Below are 19756 nucleotides of genomic sequence, written 5' to 3'. Positions count from 1 at the left end.
GATTAGGCTTTTTGGAAAAGAGTAAAGCTTGCAGATGATTTTTGTTTGGGCCGCAACATGAGGTGGTACTCAGACTGAAGATCAGGCAGTGCTTGGACAGGTGGGTATGTTAGGTTGGCAGTAAGGGGACAGGACAGAGGAGACAGCAAGATTCTGTGGGCACAATACCCCTTTTAAAGACTTTTTGGCAGCTCTGTCTGCTCTCCGCGTCCACCCTCTGAACTGCAGTACCGGTTGCACATCCCCAAACTATTCGTCTCTTTTCTTCCCCTTGTCTTCTCCCCCTTACCCCTTATGGTTGTAGACCACCAGACGATTGGGGGAAAGCACATGGTGAGGAGTATGATAAGGGTTGGTTTGGGGAAACAAAGGATTTCCTTTCTCCCAACTTCAGCCCCAGGGATGTGCATATAATTTATTGACCCCCAGCTGGGACCTGAAGGGCTCCAAGTGAGGGATGAGGACAGTCAGAAACAGGGCAGCTGCTGTGAGATTACAGGGGGGAGACGGGGGCGGGGGAGGGCAGGTCTTGGTGGTAGAAGCCGTACTTCAGAATGAATGGTAAGATGTCAGGTATGGGAGAGAGGGTCAGGTCCAGGACGACACCAGGTTCTTGGTTAGGTAACCCAGTGGATTGTTTGATGATAGTCTTTGCAATTGAACACTTGTTTATGATCACCTTTCTTATAGGTATCTCTAAAGGAGAGGAGCCAAAAATATTGAGGCCCCCAAGACGGCCCCGGAAACCCAAAACGTTAAATAACCCTGAAGACTGCACATACTATTATCTGCTACATGTAAGTGCTCGCTCTTATTTTCAGATGAGAGCCATAGCGTCTGTGAAACTGCGGCCACACTGGGCCTGTCCGAAGGGAGGGCCCGTGAAAGGGAGATGCCCCTGTCTCTGCCTCCCTGCCCCGGCCCTGGCTGAGATGCGGGCACTCAGCTGCCTTCCAGCCCGTCTTCCTCGCCACCCGGGCCTCGCCAGTCTCGTAACCTCCGTGTCCTCCCAGCAGTCCCCTCTGCTGGTCATTTCATTTGAGCTGATATGCAAATGCTCACTGTGTGTCATGGCAGGAGCTCTCCAGAGAGGGACCTGAATGTGAACGGGTGAGTTATGGTGCAAGTAGAAGAAAGGAAGAAAGAGGAAAAAGAAACACTTATTGAACACCTTTTAAATTCCAGGCCTGAACTAAGGTGTGTTCACATATGCTGGGACATCTGATCCTAGAAATAGCCCTAAAGGGGCATTCCCACCTCACAGATCGGACTCTGAGTCACAGACCCAGCACATCTCAGCTGTCAGGGTCACTAGTTATACTGAGGACCTCTCACTACAGGCAGCGTGCGAGCTCAGTGGCATCACCGTGCCAGCTTGCCCTTCCTCTCATGCTCCTGTTCTCCATGGCTGCCACCCCATCCACTGGGTTACCTAAGCCAAGAACCTGGTGTCATCCTGGACCTGACCCTCTATCCCATACCTGACATCTACCTATTCACTCTGAAGTACGGCTTCTACCACCAAGACTGGCTCTCCCCCCGCCCCGTCTCCCCCCTGTAATCTCACAGCAGCTGCCCTGCTTCTGACTGTCCTCATCCCTCCCTTGGAGCCCTTCAGGTCCCAGCCAGGCGCTCCCAGTCTCAGGTTCTCCAGCCCGAACTAGCAAATTTCTGTAAACCGTCAATCTGGTCGTGTCTCTCCCTTGATAGTCCCTTGTAACTCAGCAGCTCCCCCAGCATAAAGCCCAGACTCCTCCGGACCGAACAGAAGACAATGAGAGTAGGAAGCACCAAACATTTCCAGTTAGCCTTGAATAATGTAAGTAGTAAATCTTACTCGGTAACCTTTCTTAATTGTCCCTGAAATGACAAGTGGCTGCTGTGGCTTCAGCAACAGACACTGTTCTCAATGTGATGAATTGTGAGAGACTTTGAAGTAAGGGAGATGTTTATGACTCACAACCAGCCAGCCGCTGAGCCTGAAGCGGGCTGAGTCTCACAGGTGAGTCCTTGCCCACAGGAAGGTTGCCTTGCCATTGAACTATTTTTTTTAAATGAATATAAAGTGTTTTATTTCATCTTAAGTTATTATTTACTAGAATCCTTTTTATAACCCTGAGTCTTTAAATTTGAGACTTCAGTGAAAAACAAAACACAGAAAACTAATCTATTATTATTATAAGTGAAAGCAAACATACCACGTGTTCACATTTCTCTGCCCTCAGCTGGGTTCGAGTGCTACACATGAGTGAAATTTACAGAAATGACACAGCCCCAACCCATTTCCCCATCAAAACACTGTAATTTTAAGTGGCTTTATGAAAATCTTTCTAAAATATGCTGCACATTCTAAATCTTGTCCTGAGGACCCAAAGTCACTATACTGAACGGAAGTGTTTGTACTTGATTTAGACCTGTGCTGCAGGGAGGCTCCTGACCCCCACATCTGAGGCACACTCCGTCCCTGTGTACCCCTGGCTCTGCTCCATGTGTTTCCATTTATAAATCTTCACTTCTCTACTTGTTTCTTGTCTGACCTTTCCAGGGATGATTAGCTCTATGAAGGCAGGGCTCTGCTCACTGTGACTGCCCCTTGTTGCTGGAATGTGTGTGTTGCTCATAAACAGAAGACTTTGGTGAATAACACACTCCTGTAGCACAGTGCTGGGGGGGGCTGCTGAGCTGGGGGAATGACACCTTGAACCTGCTCATCCCAGACAGCTGTGCTTTCATTTGTTTTATCCATTCTTACAGCTTTTGTTTCTCCTTAAATGTCACTTCTTACTATAGACGTCTGACTGCCTTAACATCACTCCCAGCTCTCGTCTATGACTTGATGCTCTTAATCTCTTACACCTGGGAAATGTCATCAGAGTTGTGTCCAAAATAAGAGTAGGCTGAGCTAAGAAATGTCCCACAGAGGGGAGGACGTTAGCTGTAACACGTGTGGGCCGCCCTCCCACTCAGACGCGGGCAGCCCTCAGCAAGAACGACTCAGGGCCAACAGCTTCCTCAGAAAGAGTAACTGGACACGTCATTTCAAAGGCCTTCCGGTGTTGTTATCTTCTCCCATACCTTCCCTGGCTACCGAAGTAGGTAGTTTTCCTGTGTCTTGGCTACTTTCTTCATCTTTATGGAGACCTCTAAATGAATTGTTGGTATATTTCCAAAAGGAGTGTATAACTGTGTCCACCATGCTGCAATGGATGTAAAATTTGAAGTTTTGCTATAAAATGTGTTTCTTTATGTTCGGTAATGGTGGTGGGGAGATGTGGCTGGGTCTTCAGAGTCCCCTGAGCTGAAATCTCTGCTCTTTCCAAGGCCTCCTCAGGAGACTCCCTCACCAGACTGTCTCCTCCTGGGGTGGTCTTTGTCTTTCCCTCTTCTATGCTCTAGTCCCAAAAGGAACTGCCTTAGGACGTTTGCTTCTTTATTTTCATTTTAAATTTCAATTTGGTAATTTGTCATTTCAAAGCTACCATTGAAAATACTGTTTGTCTTAGCAATAAATTTCCCTAAAGTCTCATGGGTTAAAATTGAATTAAATCCTCTCCTCTGAGGTTCAATATGCTTCCTTCTTTATGATAAAAAAATGCATTTTCATGCCCCCCCTTTTGGACTTATAAACTGTCTTAAATAATGTTTAGAAAATGTTATTATTAAATTGTATTTCATTAGACTATTCTAGCACATGCAAGAGTGAAATAAAGCCTGGACAGTATTTCCTCTTCTGAAAATTTCTGTAACTGAGAACCAGCTTATCCACACCACCTCCCTGGGGAGAGGCTGGCCCAGAACACAGGGGTCCTGACCAGCTTAGAGTTCAAGGGCACAATGGTATTTGATTCTTGGTTGTATAAAGGGGATTTCTGCGGTTCAATATCATGCCATCATTTCAGCATAATTTTGGGTTACAGAAAACTATTACTTTAAAAAAAACATTTTTTTTCAGACAATAGATCAAAGGTATAGGACCTCTCATGTTAAAACAACAACAACCACTGCAAACACCACTCTGGTCCCAGGAATCATTAACTGGACCACTAGGGGCCATTGTACCTCTGCTGGTAGTGTAATTATCTGTAAGCACCTCCCAGTCCCGGGCATTGGGTCAAGAACGTGAAGGAATAGAAAATGGGAAGGAGGACAAGAATGTAATTGGAGTCCTGCCCCTTATATTGTTATTTCTTAATGGGTCCTCTCCCAGATGTGATACATTTAAGCATTCACTTCCAGCTCATCCACCCACTAAAACAATAACCAATAAAAATTAAAGAAACTATGAACTGTTTGGCTCATCTAAGATTTTAGTGTATTACAAGTGTTAAATCATGAGGAAAAAATGATTGTCAAAAAATACTGAGAAAACCCTTCATCCTTACAAATTGCTATTAATTGCCATTGTTATTATCTTGCACTTTTATAGTGCCAGCTAACTTGATATCTGCAGTAGAGTTTCCCTATTATAATACCATCAGCTTGTTCAAGGTGAGTGTGGTGTTTGTTTCCTCAGCTGAAGAGACATGTGTGCTCATGTAACATGTAAATATGTAGGCTCAAATATATTGAGCTAGCACACAATGAAACAAATCACTGGTGTTACACTACCAAAGAGAATATTGTTTTGTATGTAAAGTACCATTTTGTTAGTGTTCAAATTAAAGTATTGATTAAAATATAATCATGTTGGCCCTGGCTGGTTGGCTCAGTGGTAGAACGTCCGCCTGGCGTGCAGGAGTCCCAGGTTCGATTCCCGGCCAGGGCACACAGGACAAGCACCCATCTGCTTCTCCACCCTTTCCTCTCTCCTTTCTCTCTGTCTCTCTCTTCCCCTCCTGCAGCCAAGGCTCCATTGGAGCAAAATTGGCCCGTGCACTGGGGATGGCTCTATGGCCTCTGCCTCAGGTGCTAGAATGGCTCTGGATGCAACAGAGCAACGCCCCAGATGGGCAGAGCCTCGCCCCTTGGTGGGTGTGCCAGGTGGATCCCTGTCGGGCACATGCAGGAGTCTGTCTGACTGCCTCCCTGTTTCCAACTTCAGAAAAATACAAAAATATATATATATATAATCATGTCTATACTTAAATATTCTAATTTGTGACTCTAGCTGGTTGGCTCTGTGGTAGAGCATCAGCCCAGCATGTGGATGTCCCAGTTGTGATTCCCAGTCAGGGCACATAGGAGAAGCAACTATCTGCTTCTCCATACCTCCCCCTTCTCTGTCTGTCTCCTCTCTCTTCCTCTACTATAGCCATGGCTCAATTGGTTCAAGTGTGTCAGCTCCAGGTGCTGAGCATGGCTCTGTGGAGCCTCCAACTCAGGTGTTAAAAATAGCTTGGTTGTGAGCATGACCCAAGATGGGCAGAGCATCAGCCCCAGATGGGGGTGGGAGGTTGCGAGGAGATCTCAGTCAGGGCACATGCAGGAATCTGTCCCTCTGCCTCCCCTCCTCTCACTTGGCAATGAAGAAAAAAATATATATTCTAATTTGTGTCTTGATGCATGAAAGTCTCAACTATGAAAACATTTCACAAATGAACATATGTATCATCTGTGCTGCTACTTTTATGCCATAAATGGGCTCCTGTGGTTAGTGAAGTCAATTTCTTTGTTTTGTGAACTGCTGCAGCTGCTCTCACTATCCACCCACCTGCTTTACCTGCAGACAAGGATGACACAGAAACAAGACATGATCAGCCTCATTATCTGCCTAAGTCATAACAGCATTTGTGAAGAGAGATGGATTTTCCAGAAATTCTGACATTTTTTCCCCATTTGTAGGTAGATAGACCTTATGTAATCTTGTATATAGTGATCACTGTGGTAAACTCTGTTTGTTACATGGAATACAAAGATTAATTTCAGACAGTCCTGGTAAAAAATAATCACAAATTCATAATTAGTAAAATCTGAATAAATTACATTTCCTCAGATTTAAAAAATATTGTATCCACTTGTTTGTTTCTAACAGCTTTATAGGAACAAATGCATTTATATATTAAGATTATAGTATAATATAATTATATTACATTATATTATATTACATTAAGATCATATTTATAGTTTTTTTAATTATTCTATTCCCTTCAGAAGTCAATCCAAGAAGAAAAACGAAGACCAAGGAAAGATAGGTAATTATTTTTTCTAGATTTCAATGTTATCAAACCAAAATATAAATCTATATGTTCAAATTAAGTTAAAAATGAACAGTTTTTATTTGAATAGATTTGGAAAGTAGTGTGCTCTATATGCATTTATATTATCAATACCTGTATATGGTTTAGATCTTGTCTACAGGAAATGCACTGAGTTAGCACAGTGTGAATTGTACATTAAAAACTCAGTCATTTTGAAAGAATTGTACTATCCCAATACAGAATTTGCTTTTCTTGGTCCATTGATATGATTATGATTGGGCAATTTGAACATGCCCATGTCCATGACCTTTCTTTCCCCAAACTTCTTTTTGCTTTTAATTCTTGAAGACAAAACATACTAAATCTCACTTTTACAGATTTGTTAGAAGACAAGGTCTGTGTCACCTGCAGGTGTGACACACTTAAATTCACAGTTTCCTTCTCCGATAATACTTCAGCTGACCAATACTTATTTTAATATATTGCAACTATTTCAATCATCTAATGTGCAGACAGTGCTAATAGCAATTGAGAGTTCTTCTGTTAGGCATGAGTGGATACAGAGTTCCTAATTTATGAATCAATGGCATTCTGGAAGTTCATTCATAAATTGGTATCTGCAACTTGAAAAGCACTTTTTCCCAGAAGCACTGAAGCACTGTACTATCTCGGAGTCATCCAAACCTGCCCCCAGTTAACTCATGTGAAGTCCCATTGGACTACAGATACTGAACACTCAGGCACCAGAGCCATAGAGTAGATCCAAGAGCCAAAATGTTTAAGGACACACCCCGTGTGTATGTCATGTGCAGGAACTAAAAACTAGCACTGAAAAGAATTCCCTAAGACAATGGGTAGAGGGAAGACAGAAGGTTACCTGTAAAGGAAGGCAAGATCATGAAACATTGTATATATCAATGTATTAGTGATTGATAAAATTGGAAAATGCTACGAGTTATTAAATAAAGTGGCCCAAGGTCTGTTGTGAACCCTGACCTAGACTGGCCAAACTGGAACATTGCGATCACTGGCTATCTAGTAATTACTGATGTTGTGCCAAGTTGAATGCAACACAACCAGGAAAAGCCCCTCCAATAGCTAACGTTCTCATAAAGGTAAGAGATAAGGGTTTTGTTTTTTCTTTTTAATTTATGGTATATGCTATTTTTGCACATTTCAAGACTAACCTATTTCTCTTGACATATATGTGTTACTCCTAAATTACAGTAAATACTTTAATAGAAGAAAGCAAGTGTCCTGTATGTTTAAATGAATAGAAAATTCAGTTGCTACTGTAGTGTGTTTATGTGCTCATTTACAGTCAGGGAAAATTATTAGATTTGGAAGATTTCTATTATAAGGAATTTTTGCCCAGTCGTTCTGGACCAAAGGAACTCAACCCAAGTTTAAGAGAACGAAGACCACAGAGAGAACTCCAGAATCAATCTTTTAAAGATGAAGAAAGGTAATAAACTTCACATTAAAGTACAGCATTTTCAGGTTCATACTCACAACTCCATTTCTAAGCATTTTATGTATGACAAAGCCCTTACTGAGTGCTGCATCTTATGATTGATATGTTATTTAAAAATAAACCCCTAAATATTATGCTGAATAATCAGACATCCCAGTTTTTCTAGCACAAGCCCAGTTTGTAGCTGTTTTCTTGGCGTATTCATTAATAGCATCTCTCCCTTTAAAAGTACCTCAGTTGGGATGATAAATTTATGGTTTTACTAATTATAAGCAATAAATCATATTCAAAACTGTGGTTAAGCACTAACCAGTGTAATTTTTATCAGCTATTGATTCCTCAGTTATGCTGTTATTTCCTAAAACTAGTGATGTCAGATCAGGAAAGTGTTTGGGCAAAGATTAATATAGAAATAGGTATTTTGGATTTAATTTCTCACTTTGCCACTGACTTTCATAACAAGTAACTAACCATTTGTAACTTACTACCTTGGCAGTTCTTTTCCTTTCCCTAGAAATTCTTATTGAAGATTTGAAATTGAGGGCACATAATAAGATAGGAACATGGGGTATGGAAATGGGAGCAGTGGCAGGCCCTGAAAACCTGTTTTTTCTGAAATCCTAAATGAACATCCTATCAGCCTAGGGCACCCGCCTCCCTCGTCCCCCTCGCTCCCCTCTTCTACAGTGTGAGACAGTGGTTACGAGAAAAGGCTTTAGTCAGACGATCTCTGATTTGGATCCCGATTCTGCCACTTAGTTGGGTGACTTTGTTCATGTTACAAGACCTCTCTAAGCTTCCACAACCAGGTCTGCAAAGGGATTTACTAATAACTGCCTCACTATGTTGTAGTAGAAATTAGCAAAATGATGTGTGCAAAGTACTTAACACCAGCTGTGGCATTGGCTAGATGGTCCATGAAGATGGCTGTTACCATCTTTGTTTGCTTTTCCGTAATCTACCTGAACTATGATTTCTTCCCCTTGTATCCCAAAGAAGATGTATTTTTTCCATCTTGGGATCAAGAACTATAACATGTTAGCACTTAGAGATTCTCCTGTTTAACCACAGAGTTCTAAACAGGAGAATACCAAATTCCAGAAAGATTGAGTGACTTGCCCAAAGTGACTTGCGTTAGTGAACCAAAATCCAAGCTTTTTCACTCCTGCTGAAATTGCTTTTCACTGACGTACCTGCTTCCCATGGTAGCAGCCCAGGCTGCCTCCTCTGCCCTATGGCAGACACACACAGGCTATACAAGCATTGCATCTCGGAAGTACTGCCTGGTGTTCTAGTAGTGCCTATGGATGTGTAGTTAGTGTTCACTAGAATAAGAACCTTGTACGAAGCACTATGCTAATATCTCATTTAATCCCCAGTAACCTCTGAGGCCATTACTATTATTGCCCCATTCTATAGATGTGAAGGATAAGTCTACAAAGTTTAGTAACTACAAATACTCACCTAGATAATAACTGATGGAGCCAGCATCTGAAGATGGCCTTTTTTGAATTTCAAGTAAGACTTTAACCACAGATCTGTATCACCTCCCTAAGCTATGCCCCGTGCTGGGTGTGTGAGGAAGGGGTATATACATTGGTGTCTGGGATGTGACCTTCTATCCATCCAAGGGCCTTGGCTCTATAGAGAAAGTATATTGATCTCACAAAGCTGAACAAGATAGCTCTGAGAATGACTTTTTCTAAACTAAGAAAGCTTAAAGAGACAAAACACTCAAATGCAATAGGTATACCTTGTTGATAAGATCCTGAATTTAAAACAGAAAACAAAAGCAACACAGAAAAGCAGCTCTAAAGTTAGAGAAAAAGGGGCTAAACAATAAATTGGATGATATCACTATTATAGAAAGAACATATATCTTATTATATATTAAATTATTACATAATAAATATATTTCATATTATACATTTATAAAATGTAAATAATATAACATTTCATACAATATATTTCTATTATATGTAATAAGTGTAATATATTATTCTGACAATATATTATATGTATTTTATATATATAAATATATATAAAATATATATATGCACACACACACACACACCTATACCAAGCACTGATTTCACCCAGGAAGGTGTGACTAGATCCAGGAACCAGGGACAATAGCAGTGATGAGTTAAGTATCTCATAAAAAATAAAAGTGGTGGCAGGTGGGCAGTGATTAGAGTATAGCATTAGAGAGCAATGGAGTTGCTCAGGAGAGCCATTGTCTTCTGTCTCCTCCTAAGATGGGACTTGGTGGGGTCTCTGTTGAGCAACAGAGAGTGTTGTGGAGTTAAGCATAGCCAGGTTTTAATTAGGACAAGAAGAAATAAGAAAGATGGAAGGGCAAAGGTGGAATAAAATGGAGCAAGTCTAGGGATAGAAGAGTCATGAAAGAAAAGAGGCAAAGGGAAACGGGAAGGTATGAGCTCTAGACAGGGTTTGAATCCCCACTCACTCCTCACTAGTCATGTCGACTGTAATCTTCTCATCTGAAGACCAAGGATAAGATAAACTACAGCCCACATGCTGTCCTTGGAACTAAAGATCACGTTTATGCTCACTTTGGCAGCATATATACTGAAGATGATGTGTGTGAGGTGCCTGGCAGAGAGTTGATCCTCATTATTCTTAAACTAGAAATGAGATGATCAGGTATGAGAATTCAAGTCAGTCACCCAAGATCCTTTCCATAGACACTAGCCAGGGGTCTTCCCTAGCAAGCATCAGTTGAGCTCAAGATTGCCCTGAAAGACCTTCCCAAAGGTTTCTCTCTCTTTTTTTTTAATTTTTAAATTACAGTTTACATTCTATATTATTTTGTATTAGTTTCAGGTGTACAGCATGCTGCTCAGACAATCATACACTTTACCAAGTGTTCCCCCAATACTTCCAGTACCCACCTGGCGCCATACGTTGGCATTACAGTATTATTGACTATATTCCCTGTGCTCTACTTGACATCCCTGTGATTATTTGGTAACTACCAATCTGTTCTTAATCCCTTCACCTTTTTCACCCGGCCCCCTCCCATATGGCAGCCATCAGTTTGTTCTCTGTGTCTGTTTCTATTTTGTTTGTTTATTTTGTTTTTCAGATTCTACGTATAAATAAAATCATATGATTTGTCTTTCTCTGACTGACTTATCTCACTTAGCATAATACCCTCTGGGTCAAACCATGCTGTCACAAATAGTCAGATTTCCTTCTTTGTATGGCCAAGTAATATTCCATTGTGTATCTGTCCCACATCTTCTACAGCTAATCATCTACTGATGGGCACTTGGGCTGCTTCCTTATCTTGGCCATTGTAAATAGTGCTGCAATGTGCATAGGAGTTAATATATTCTTTCAAATTAGTGTTTTGGGTTTCTTTGGATATATAGCCAGAAGTGGAATCACTGGAACATAAGGCAGTTCCATTTTGTAATATTTTTGAGGACCCTTCATACTGTTTTCCACAGTGACTACACAGTCTGCATTCCCACCAGCAGTGCAGGTGGGTTCCCTTTTCTCCACATCCTTGCCAGCATTTGTTATGTGTTGTTTTGTTAATGAGCACCATTCTGACAGGTGTGAGGTGATGTCTCATTGTGGTTTTAATTTGCATTTCTCTGATGATTAGCATCTTTTCATATCACTACTGGCCACCTGTATGTCCTCTATGGAGAAGTGGTATTCAGGTCCTCTATTTTTCATTGTATTGTGTTTTGTTTGGGGGTTGTTTTTTTGTGTGTGTGTTGAGTTGTGTGAGTTCTTTATAAATTTGGAATATTAATCCATTACCAGACATATCATTGGCTAATGTGTTCTCCCATTCAGTAGGTTGTCTTTTTGTTTTGTTGATAGTTTCCTTTGCTGTGCAAAATCCCACAGGTTTCTTTTTGGAAATTTTCTATTCAGAATGGACCAAAATAAAGGCATATTCCATTTGCAGACAAATGCTAGTCTTTCCTTTCTATCCTCTCATTATTTTCATTTATTTGCTTACACCTCCAATGACCTTGTCCCTTTCTCCCTCATTTATATTAACTGGCAAACTCCAATGCAGGACTTCCTACCCAATGTATATCTGCACCCATGAAACTGAACATGGCTAGAAAAAAGTCTATCATCAATTAAAACTTATAACCACACACTTTAGGCAGGCCCCTAGAGTTATTTTGCAGTACTACAGTTCCCTAAAAATCCATAATCCCACTTCCCAGTTCACTCCTTCAGACTTGCTCTTCTCTTCAAAACCTCAAAACTTCCTCACTCTCACCAGACAATCTTTTCTCCTGTTTTACTGAGAAAACAATATGACAGAGAAGAGGCATATGCCTCCTATGCCAAATTTGTCACTTACCCATAAACCTCCCTCAGTTTAGCATGAATGTCTGTCCCCTGGCTAAAGCCAAACCTTCCTTTTGTGCACGAAATCCAGCTGGGTCCTCTACTCAAGAACATTGCCCCGCAAGTGTCTCCTCTCTCCTCTGCAACTTGAACATTTGTTCTCTTTACATCGTCATTTTTGACAATCTGTGAACATGATGCAATTAGACCCATCATAAAAAACAGCCCTGTCTCATCAATCCCCCTCCCGACCACCTTTCCTGCTCTTCACAAACTTTAGAAATGATCCCTGAAAGTATAGTCTTACCTGCTCTTCACTAAGCAAGAGTGACAGGGAAGAATGACCTGACCTCCACCACGCCCTTTCTTCCCAGTCTCTCTCGAGCCACTTCACTCAGGCTTTCTTTCCCACCACTCCACTGAAACTGCCCCTGCCACGGCCACCGGGGACCTCTATTTTGCCATATGCCATTATCTATCCTCAATCCTTATCTTGCCCTATTGACATTTAACATTTTTTTTTCCTTACATTTACTCATTTTTTTCTTTAAACATTTTTTTCATCTGTCTCTGGATAGAACTTCTCTTACTTTGCCTCCTACCTCCCTGGTTCCTCCTTCTTCTTCTCCTTGGCTGAGTCTTCCTCATTTCACTGGCCTCTCAACATCCGAGTGTCTCAGTCCTTCACTTAACATACACTCTCATGGCCTTCCGCACCATCTATTTACTTAAAACTCCTGAACTGAAATCTGTGGCCTAGATCAGGACTTACATATCCAACTGCCTAGTCAGTGTCTCCTCTTGGATATCTAGTAAGTAAACTTAGCATAACAAAAACCAAAATCTTTAAACCACCCTCCAAAAAAATGCTGCCCTGAAGCCTTCCCCATCTCAAATGGCAGCCCCTTTCTTTCAGTTGTTTAAGCCAAAAACCTTTGGACTTTCTTAAATCTTTACACCCCAACCCCATCCATCAGCAAACTCTTTCAGTTCTACCTGCCAAGTATGAACAGAATCCGATCAATTCTTACCTCCTCTATAAGCCTAGAACAAGCTGTTATCAGTCTTGCTTGAACTATTGCAGCATCTCCTATTGGCCTCCCTACTGCCACTTTTGTTATGAATCATTCCTCCACTCAGAACTCTCCAATGTCTGTCTCACTCTACGTAAAAGTCAAGCCTTTGCCGTGGTCTCAAAGCACTAAGTTATCTACTATGCTATCACCTCATTCCTCCTGCTCTCATTCCTTGCTATTATTCTTCTGGCTTGCTCTATTTAAGCCACAGTAGCCTCCTTGTTTTTCCCTGAACACAATATAAACAGTATAGTCTTGGACCCTATACATTGACTGTCATCCTGGAATGACAGTCCTTCCATTCGAGATCTACCTGGCTCACTCCTCCCCTTCCTTTGGGCCGGTGCTCACCTGTCACCTGCCACCCTCTGTGAATGGCTTGTACACACTGACACACACCCCATCACTCTTTCCCCACTGGTCTGCTTTATTTGTCTAACACCTCTTACCATCTGGTATTAAACACTGTCTATCTATGGCTGTCTCCCATATTAGACTATAAACTCCATGGGAACAGGGACTTCTGTTCACACATCACCTGCACTGGTGGCTGATGCTCCATGGGTAAAACAAGTGAATCTTTGTAGCTACCTTTTAGGTAGCACCAGCTTCCCCAAGAAAGCTGCAGAATCCAAAGGTAAACATTGACAGGAGGAGGTAAGAATTGATCGGATTCTGTTCATACTTGGCAGGTAGAACTGAAAGAGTTTGCTGATGGATGGGGTTGGGGTGTAAAGATTTAAGAAAGTCCAGGATTTTCCAACAGTAGGTTTAGGAAATTTGGCCCAACATTGAAAAAAGCCCACAGGGCTAACAGCAACTGTGTCACTTGCTACTGATACCTGTGTGGCTGGTTAGATTTGGAGGGAGCGTTTTAAAGAAACATTTGAGCAGTGTAAAAATGCAAAATAACAGTTGTCTATTATGCAACTAAAATAGGTGTTTGTTCATTGGCTGTGTGCTATTTTAAGACAGAAGAAGCTCACCTTTCTGAACTACACATTTTGACACTTTTCTTAGCTGTCATTCAAACACAAAGCCACCAGATTCACCAGCCATTCTGCTTCTCGGCTCAGTTTTGAAAACCTGATGAGAAAAATTATCTCAGATCGTTTTGACCACCATCCTGATATGTGTGTGTGTGGTGGTGGTGGGGGGGTTAAATTGATTTTTAGAGAGAAAGGCAGTTAAATTGATTTTGAGAGAGAGAGAGAGAGAGAGAGACTTGCAGTTAAACAGGCACTCTTCTCCACACCCTCCACCGTCAGCGGGCACTTGAAAACCGTACATTCAAAACATCAGGATCGAATATGGAATGTGCGGTTTTCAAACGCACAGACGGGCAGGAGGTGCAGAGACAGGACCCACCTCACTCTGGGTGAGCGCGCGTGGGAGGGAGGTGTTTGGTACTGATGCTCGGCCGGGTCTCGCTTGCAGGTGCTGGGCGGTGGAGAACCCGGAGGAAGAGGAGGAGAGAGGACCCGTCAGCAACCCCTACGACTACAGGAGGCTCCTGCGCAAAACGTCCCAGCGCCGGCGCCTGCTCCAGCAGGTGTAGCGCAGCGGCCACAGTGGCGGTCAGAATGTGCCGGGACTGCGGCGTGCAGGCGCCAGTGCGGGGACCCTCGGGGGGCATGAAGTCGCGGCTGCCCACTGTGCTCTTCCAGGGCGAGCGCTCAGGCCAGCCTCTGGCGCTCGGAGGACGGAGACCCGGAGCGCTCGGACGCCGACTGGGAGCATCCCCCGCGCCCCACTTCCGCCAGCCCACCAGCTGGGGCATCCTCGTCCCCGGCTCCCTGTGTTTTTGTTCACTTGTTTGCGACTCCTGCTGAGATCCCAATGACCCCTGAGCTCTCGCTGATTCCTCCTCATTCATTTTGGTTGACTTAAAAGATTTATTTCATGGAAACCCGCTCCGCGTCCCAGGACACTCACGGACCGGTTGCATCTGTGAAAACGGAATACAGCCTGGGTGGGAGGAGAATCGCGGGGATGTTGGGAAAGTTTCGATAATGAACTTCATCTTAAACCCGCGCTTTTCCCACCCCTGGTTATTAAGGTTACTAAATAAAGGAAAGGCCTTTGAGAGCCGTGGCTTTCAGAGCTGGTCGCTGTGTTCCCGTCGGGGCCCAGCTCCTGCCGTCCTGCTGTGCAGGTTGGAGCCACAAAGGAAGCGGGTGTGGTGCCTTCTCTCTCCCGGGAACAATCCCGCCACCGTCACCCCACACGCACACACGAAGTTACAACCCGTACTTGGCGACATAATGTGACCTCCAGACAAAGACAAATCTCCAAATCCCCGAACACACACACACACACACACACACACACACACACACACCCTTCCCAAACACTGGCTTCCTTTGGCCCCACCTGTAAAATGTTTGACCCACCACCGAGTGAGCTGTAGGGTGTTTAGCTTCCCTCCGCCTGCAGATCTGGGCGATCTCCGCTGCTCTGAATTCTGGTGAATTTCAGAGAGAAGGGAGAGCAGTGGGTTGACAGGGGGTTGCATTCCTCGGTTGACGCATTTTCTCTGAGGTTGCGCCCTTCTCTGAGACGGGCCCCCTCCGGGTCTACGCGACCTGGAGGGCGAGAAGGGAGGGCGACGTGGCTTCATCGACGGCTCAGTTGGGAGGGGGAGTTCTAGCTGGGACAGAAACTGTCCCTTCTGCCAGTGTACCCGGAGCCCGGAGCCCAGAGCCCAGAGCCGGGAGACTGGTGAAATACTGGGAGAGATGAGGAGGCCGCTGTGCCCGCCGGTGATGTCTGTCGTGCCGCTCCACCGCAGGGCTTCGGCTTTCTCCAACCCAAAGGGTCGGCACAGAGAGGTCCTCTGAGATGACACGTGCACATTCCTCATCTTACAACTCAGCAGCATGGAGGGGAAACCTCCCAGCGTTCAGGGTTGCGCTGCAAGGCCAGCTGCGCTGCGCTGCAGGTCCTGCTCCTCCCTGGGTTCGTGCCCCGCCTGCCGCTGCTGTGACCCGGAGGAGGAGGCCACCCCTGGCTGTGGAGGCGGCAGGGCCCGGCCGGGCCCGGCCCCCACGACACTGTGCCGCAGGGTCCGGATCCCCGGCGGGTCTGGGGAGGGAGGAGTCTCCGTGCTCCGAGGTGGCCCGCCCCCCCCCAGCCTTCCGACCACTCCGAGGGGGGTTCGGGGCGAAGCCGAGCTCCCTGCCGGGCCTCTTCAGCCCAGTGTCCCGAGGGGCCCGCAGAGCAGAGCCCTAGCAGGCTGGCCCTTCCGCGCTGGAAAGGGAAGCGACTGACCCTTTCCCTAAAACCCCTCCTCCCTTTCAGAGCGGGACCGTTAAAGAGAATGCCAACGTTTGGGGAAAGGATTCAGTGTTCTTGTGTGTGTGTGTGTGTGTGTGTGTGTGTGTGTGTGTGTGTGTGTGTGTTTGTTTAATAGTTCTTCGTTTTCTCTCCTTTTTCTTACCATCTCCTTTCTCTGTCCTTTGACATGTAAGCACTGGACACAAGGGAAAGATGTGCCACACACTTTTCCTTAGCTGGCCTGCCGCGCGAACGTGGGCAAACCGCCCCCAGAAAACAGGTCACCCAGGCACCGGCCGTGGGCGGAGCGGAGCCTCCCCGCCCTGATCGGGGAGAGGGCCTCGGAAAGCTCCGGCGCCGGCCCTCCTCCCTCCCCCTCGGCGGCGGCCTCCTTTGTGGACTAACGACTGTAATTATTACCTCCCCGAGCTCTTTTGTTATCCCCAAACCCGAGCCGCCGAAGGCGGGAGTGGGCTGCTTTGCGAAATGAGTCTTTAGAAAGCAAATTGCCGTCTAGGGAGGGACGCTTAAGGAAGAACAAATCAGATCCTGAGTGCATCTGATTAATGCGCTCGGGGTGTTAAATAAAAAATGCAAATAGTACCTTTGATTCAAAGTACTCCGGAGCTGCGGGATTTAATGGAGTAGAATTGTAAGTCACTGCGTTTTTAAAAATCAGTGAAATCCAGATGTGATTTCTACCTTCCTAGAGTTTTAATCGGCTTCTTATTTCGGCCTTTGTGTGTGTGTTCCCACGCCTGTTTTGGAGACCCGTCTGTCTCCCACCACTGAGCCCCAGCCTGCTGGCTGGAAGCGGGACAGCTGCAGGGTTTGTGTGGACTTCCACAGGAAACGGGTCTCTCCGACGCGCATCTGCACTGCTGGAGCAAGAGCTGCGGACACGACACCCCTGGGGTTACCTGTCCACTGAAGCACTGAGCCCGGGAGCTCGGGAAAGAGGGGCCGAGCTGAGGCCTGGCGTGGAGCCCCCGCGTGTCCTCAGCCGCGGGCAGGCCTCTGAACACAGTCGGGTCTGCCCCTTCCCGGCCCCCACTCCCAGAGCAGGCCTGGCGGCCGCGGTACCGACTAAACCACTCCTTGGGCTCTGGCCCGTGGAAAGAAGACAGAGCTCTGTGGAGAGAATGACCAGGCCTCCACGTGCCGAGGGACACCCGTCTTGAACACTTGCACGCGACCGTCCTGGACCCACGACGCCCGTCCTAAGGCGGGTTGAGGGGCTAGCCAAGATTTAGGATCTGCATCTGTACTTTGGCAGCAGCTTTGGCGACTTGGTTAGGAGGCTCGAGAAAGAGTGACTGGAACACAATGGAAGCCCGAGGGGAGCGATATGCCCGAGTGAACCCGGGAGCGGCCGGACCAGCCCCTTCCCGCCCGGACCGCCCCGCGCTCTCGACCTGCCCAGCAGCCGCTCGCGGTGTCGCCACTGCTAACCACCGAAATCCAGGGGCTCCGAATTCTAGGGGCGCCCTCTCTTTGTTTAACAGCTTTTAAATAAAGAAAATTGTAAGAAAGAAACACTAACTTTCTCAAGGCCCTTTCCAACAGACCACGGAAATAGCTAATCCTCTCTCTCTCTCTCTCTCTCTCTCTCTCTCTCTCTCTCTCACACACACACACACACACACACACACACACACACACACACACGCTATCCTAAAGATTCTCGTGGGGGGGGGGGGTCATTGATGTGAGATTCGCTAAAAAAAAAGATGGCCTAGCAAGAGATGCCCGCTTTCCGCCTCGGATTTGAAAAGCTCAAATTGCTTAGTTGGAAATTGTGCACGCCTCCCACGCACACATCGATGCCTGTCACACGTGAGAAGCGACCCTTGACCCTTTCACGCCTCCACGGGCCCAAGTCACCAAATGACCTGACCCCACCCCATGTCAATTCTGCTGACTCTAGCTTCTCTTCCTCGCCCTTCTTCCAGGAAGTTCCCATTTGTTTTATTTTTTTCTCCAGCCCGAGGTCCTCAGTGGTAGACTCCAGCATGGATTTAATTGCCTCAATCGGCAGTCTTTCTCCCCAGCCGTCAGTCAGAATCTGGACGGTGGGTCCGGCGACTGCGCTCTCGGAAGCGCAGGACCTGTGCACCGCGGTAGGCAGGCATTCCGCGCTGCTAAGGAGCTAAAATGCGCCCACCCGCGCGTGCACCCTTACCCACCACCCCCTCCCCAAGCTCGAGAACCGCTCGGGATTCCCGGCCAGCCGCTCCGGCTCTCGAGGTCACAGCGACCTCAGCACCCTCTTGAAGGAAGGTGGCCCGGAAACCGCTCCTGCTTCTCGGCAGCGGGAGACAGACCTCAAACAATACGCCAACCGTGGCGTAGATCAGCCTCCTCGGGGCCACCCTTCCCTCCTCGCCCGGTCTCTCTGTCCCCGCTTCCCGGAGGCGCTCACGCAGCCAGAGGCGTCAGCACCCTGGACAGCGCCTCCGGCCCGGTGGGGACGCCCGCAGCCCCTGGCCTGGCCCTCGGAGGGAGCTCGTCCGCGTTCTCCCACCCGCTTGGACTCCAGCCAGTGGGCACTGTCTGTCTCTCACCCTCACGAACCAGCCACCTCCTCTCCCATTTTTTTCCTTCCGCCGCCCCCTTGTCAAGCCGTATTGGGCTCCCTCGCCTTCAAAATCCTTGGGGCCCTCAGCGCTTTCCCATCTCCTGGCTCGAGGACCCTTGGGTCCCCTTCCTTATTTAACCTCCACAGCTTTCACAGAGTCCCCGCGTCTCAAAGCCCCAACACACACACACACACACACACACACACACACACACACACACACACACACACACGCTCAGGCACAGTCAGACACGCACGACTCCTGTCCCTGAGTGACACTCACCCTCTGCCGCGCGGTCGCGCGGCCCCCCGGCGACGCCCCCCTCCCGCCACCCACGTGCACGCGCGTGCGGGGCCGAGCCGAGGGCAGCTCGCAGGCACTTCGCACTCGGAGGCGACCTGCTCCAGTCGCGCAGCGCCGATGGCGTCTCCCGGCTCTGGCTTTTGGTCCTTCGGGTCCGAAGACGGCTCCGGGGACCCTGAGAACCCCGGCACAGGTAGGAGGGCCGGGACCTGTAGCAGGCGAGCTTTGGGGGGGACTGCGGTTTGCGGGGCTGGGGGAGACGAAGGGGGTTTTCACCTAGAGCAGGAAACTTCGGCGGTCTCGCACTGCTCTTGAGTAGGTCCCTCCGGGCCCAAGAGACCACAGCCCCACGGGTGCCTTTCCCCTGGGAAGACGCGCGCAAGAAACCTGGGCCCAGTTCGCCCAGCTCTGGGCGAGCCTTCCCATCAGAGGCATGTCTTTGACCCTCAATTCCGGGGGCCTGGGACACTGCCACCATCCTAAGCGTCTGGACCCTGCTTTAGAAGGGACAGAGTCGCCGTGGGGAAGGGGAAAGGCTCTTGGTCTGGAAGGAGTGTCTGCAAA

At 46.7% G+C, this 19756-nt stretch overlaps 2 protein-coding genes across 2 annotated transcripts in view; both read left to right on the top strand.

Moving 5' to 3' along the window:
- The window catches only part of MYO3A (myosin IIIA), a 240824-nt gene extending 226111 nt beyond the window's left edge, over positions 1–14713 (top strand). The window contains exons 32-35 of the mRNA XM_066279445.1: positions 691–797; positions 6091–6131; positions 7459–7602; positions 14472–14713. Coding sequence (XP_066135542.1) covers positions 691–797; positions 6091–6131; positions 7459–7602; positions 14472–14592 — 413 coding nt within the window. The 3' untranslated portion in view covers positions 14593–14713. The remainder of the gene's footprint in view (positions 1–690; positions 798–6090; positions 6132–7458; positions 7603–14471) is intronic.
- Positions 14714–18957: 4244 nt separating this feature from the next.
- The window catches only part of GAD2 (glutamate decarboxylase 2), a 73724-nt gene continuing 72925 nt past the window's right edge, over positions 18958–19756 (top strand). Inside the window, exon 1 of the mRNA XM_066281106.1 lies at positions 18958–19385. Coding sequence (XP_066137203.1) covers positions 19310–19385 — 76 coding nt within the window. The 5' untranslated portion in view covers positions 18958–19309. The remainder of the gene's footprint in view (positions 19386–19756) is intronic.

This window comes from Saccopteryx bilineata, chromosome 5 (assembly GCF_036850765.1).
Source record: "Saccopteryx bilineata isolate mSacBil1 chromosome 5, mSacBil1_pri_phased_curated, whole genome shotgun sequence".
NCBI classification, from domain to species: domain Eukaryota; kingdom Metazoa; phylum Chordata; class Mammalia; order Chiroptera; family Emballonuridae; genus Saccopteryx; species Saccopteryx bilineata.
Note: the sequence above shows the minus strand (reverse complement) of the source record. Positions and strands in the feature narration are given on the sequence as shown.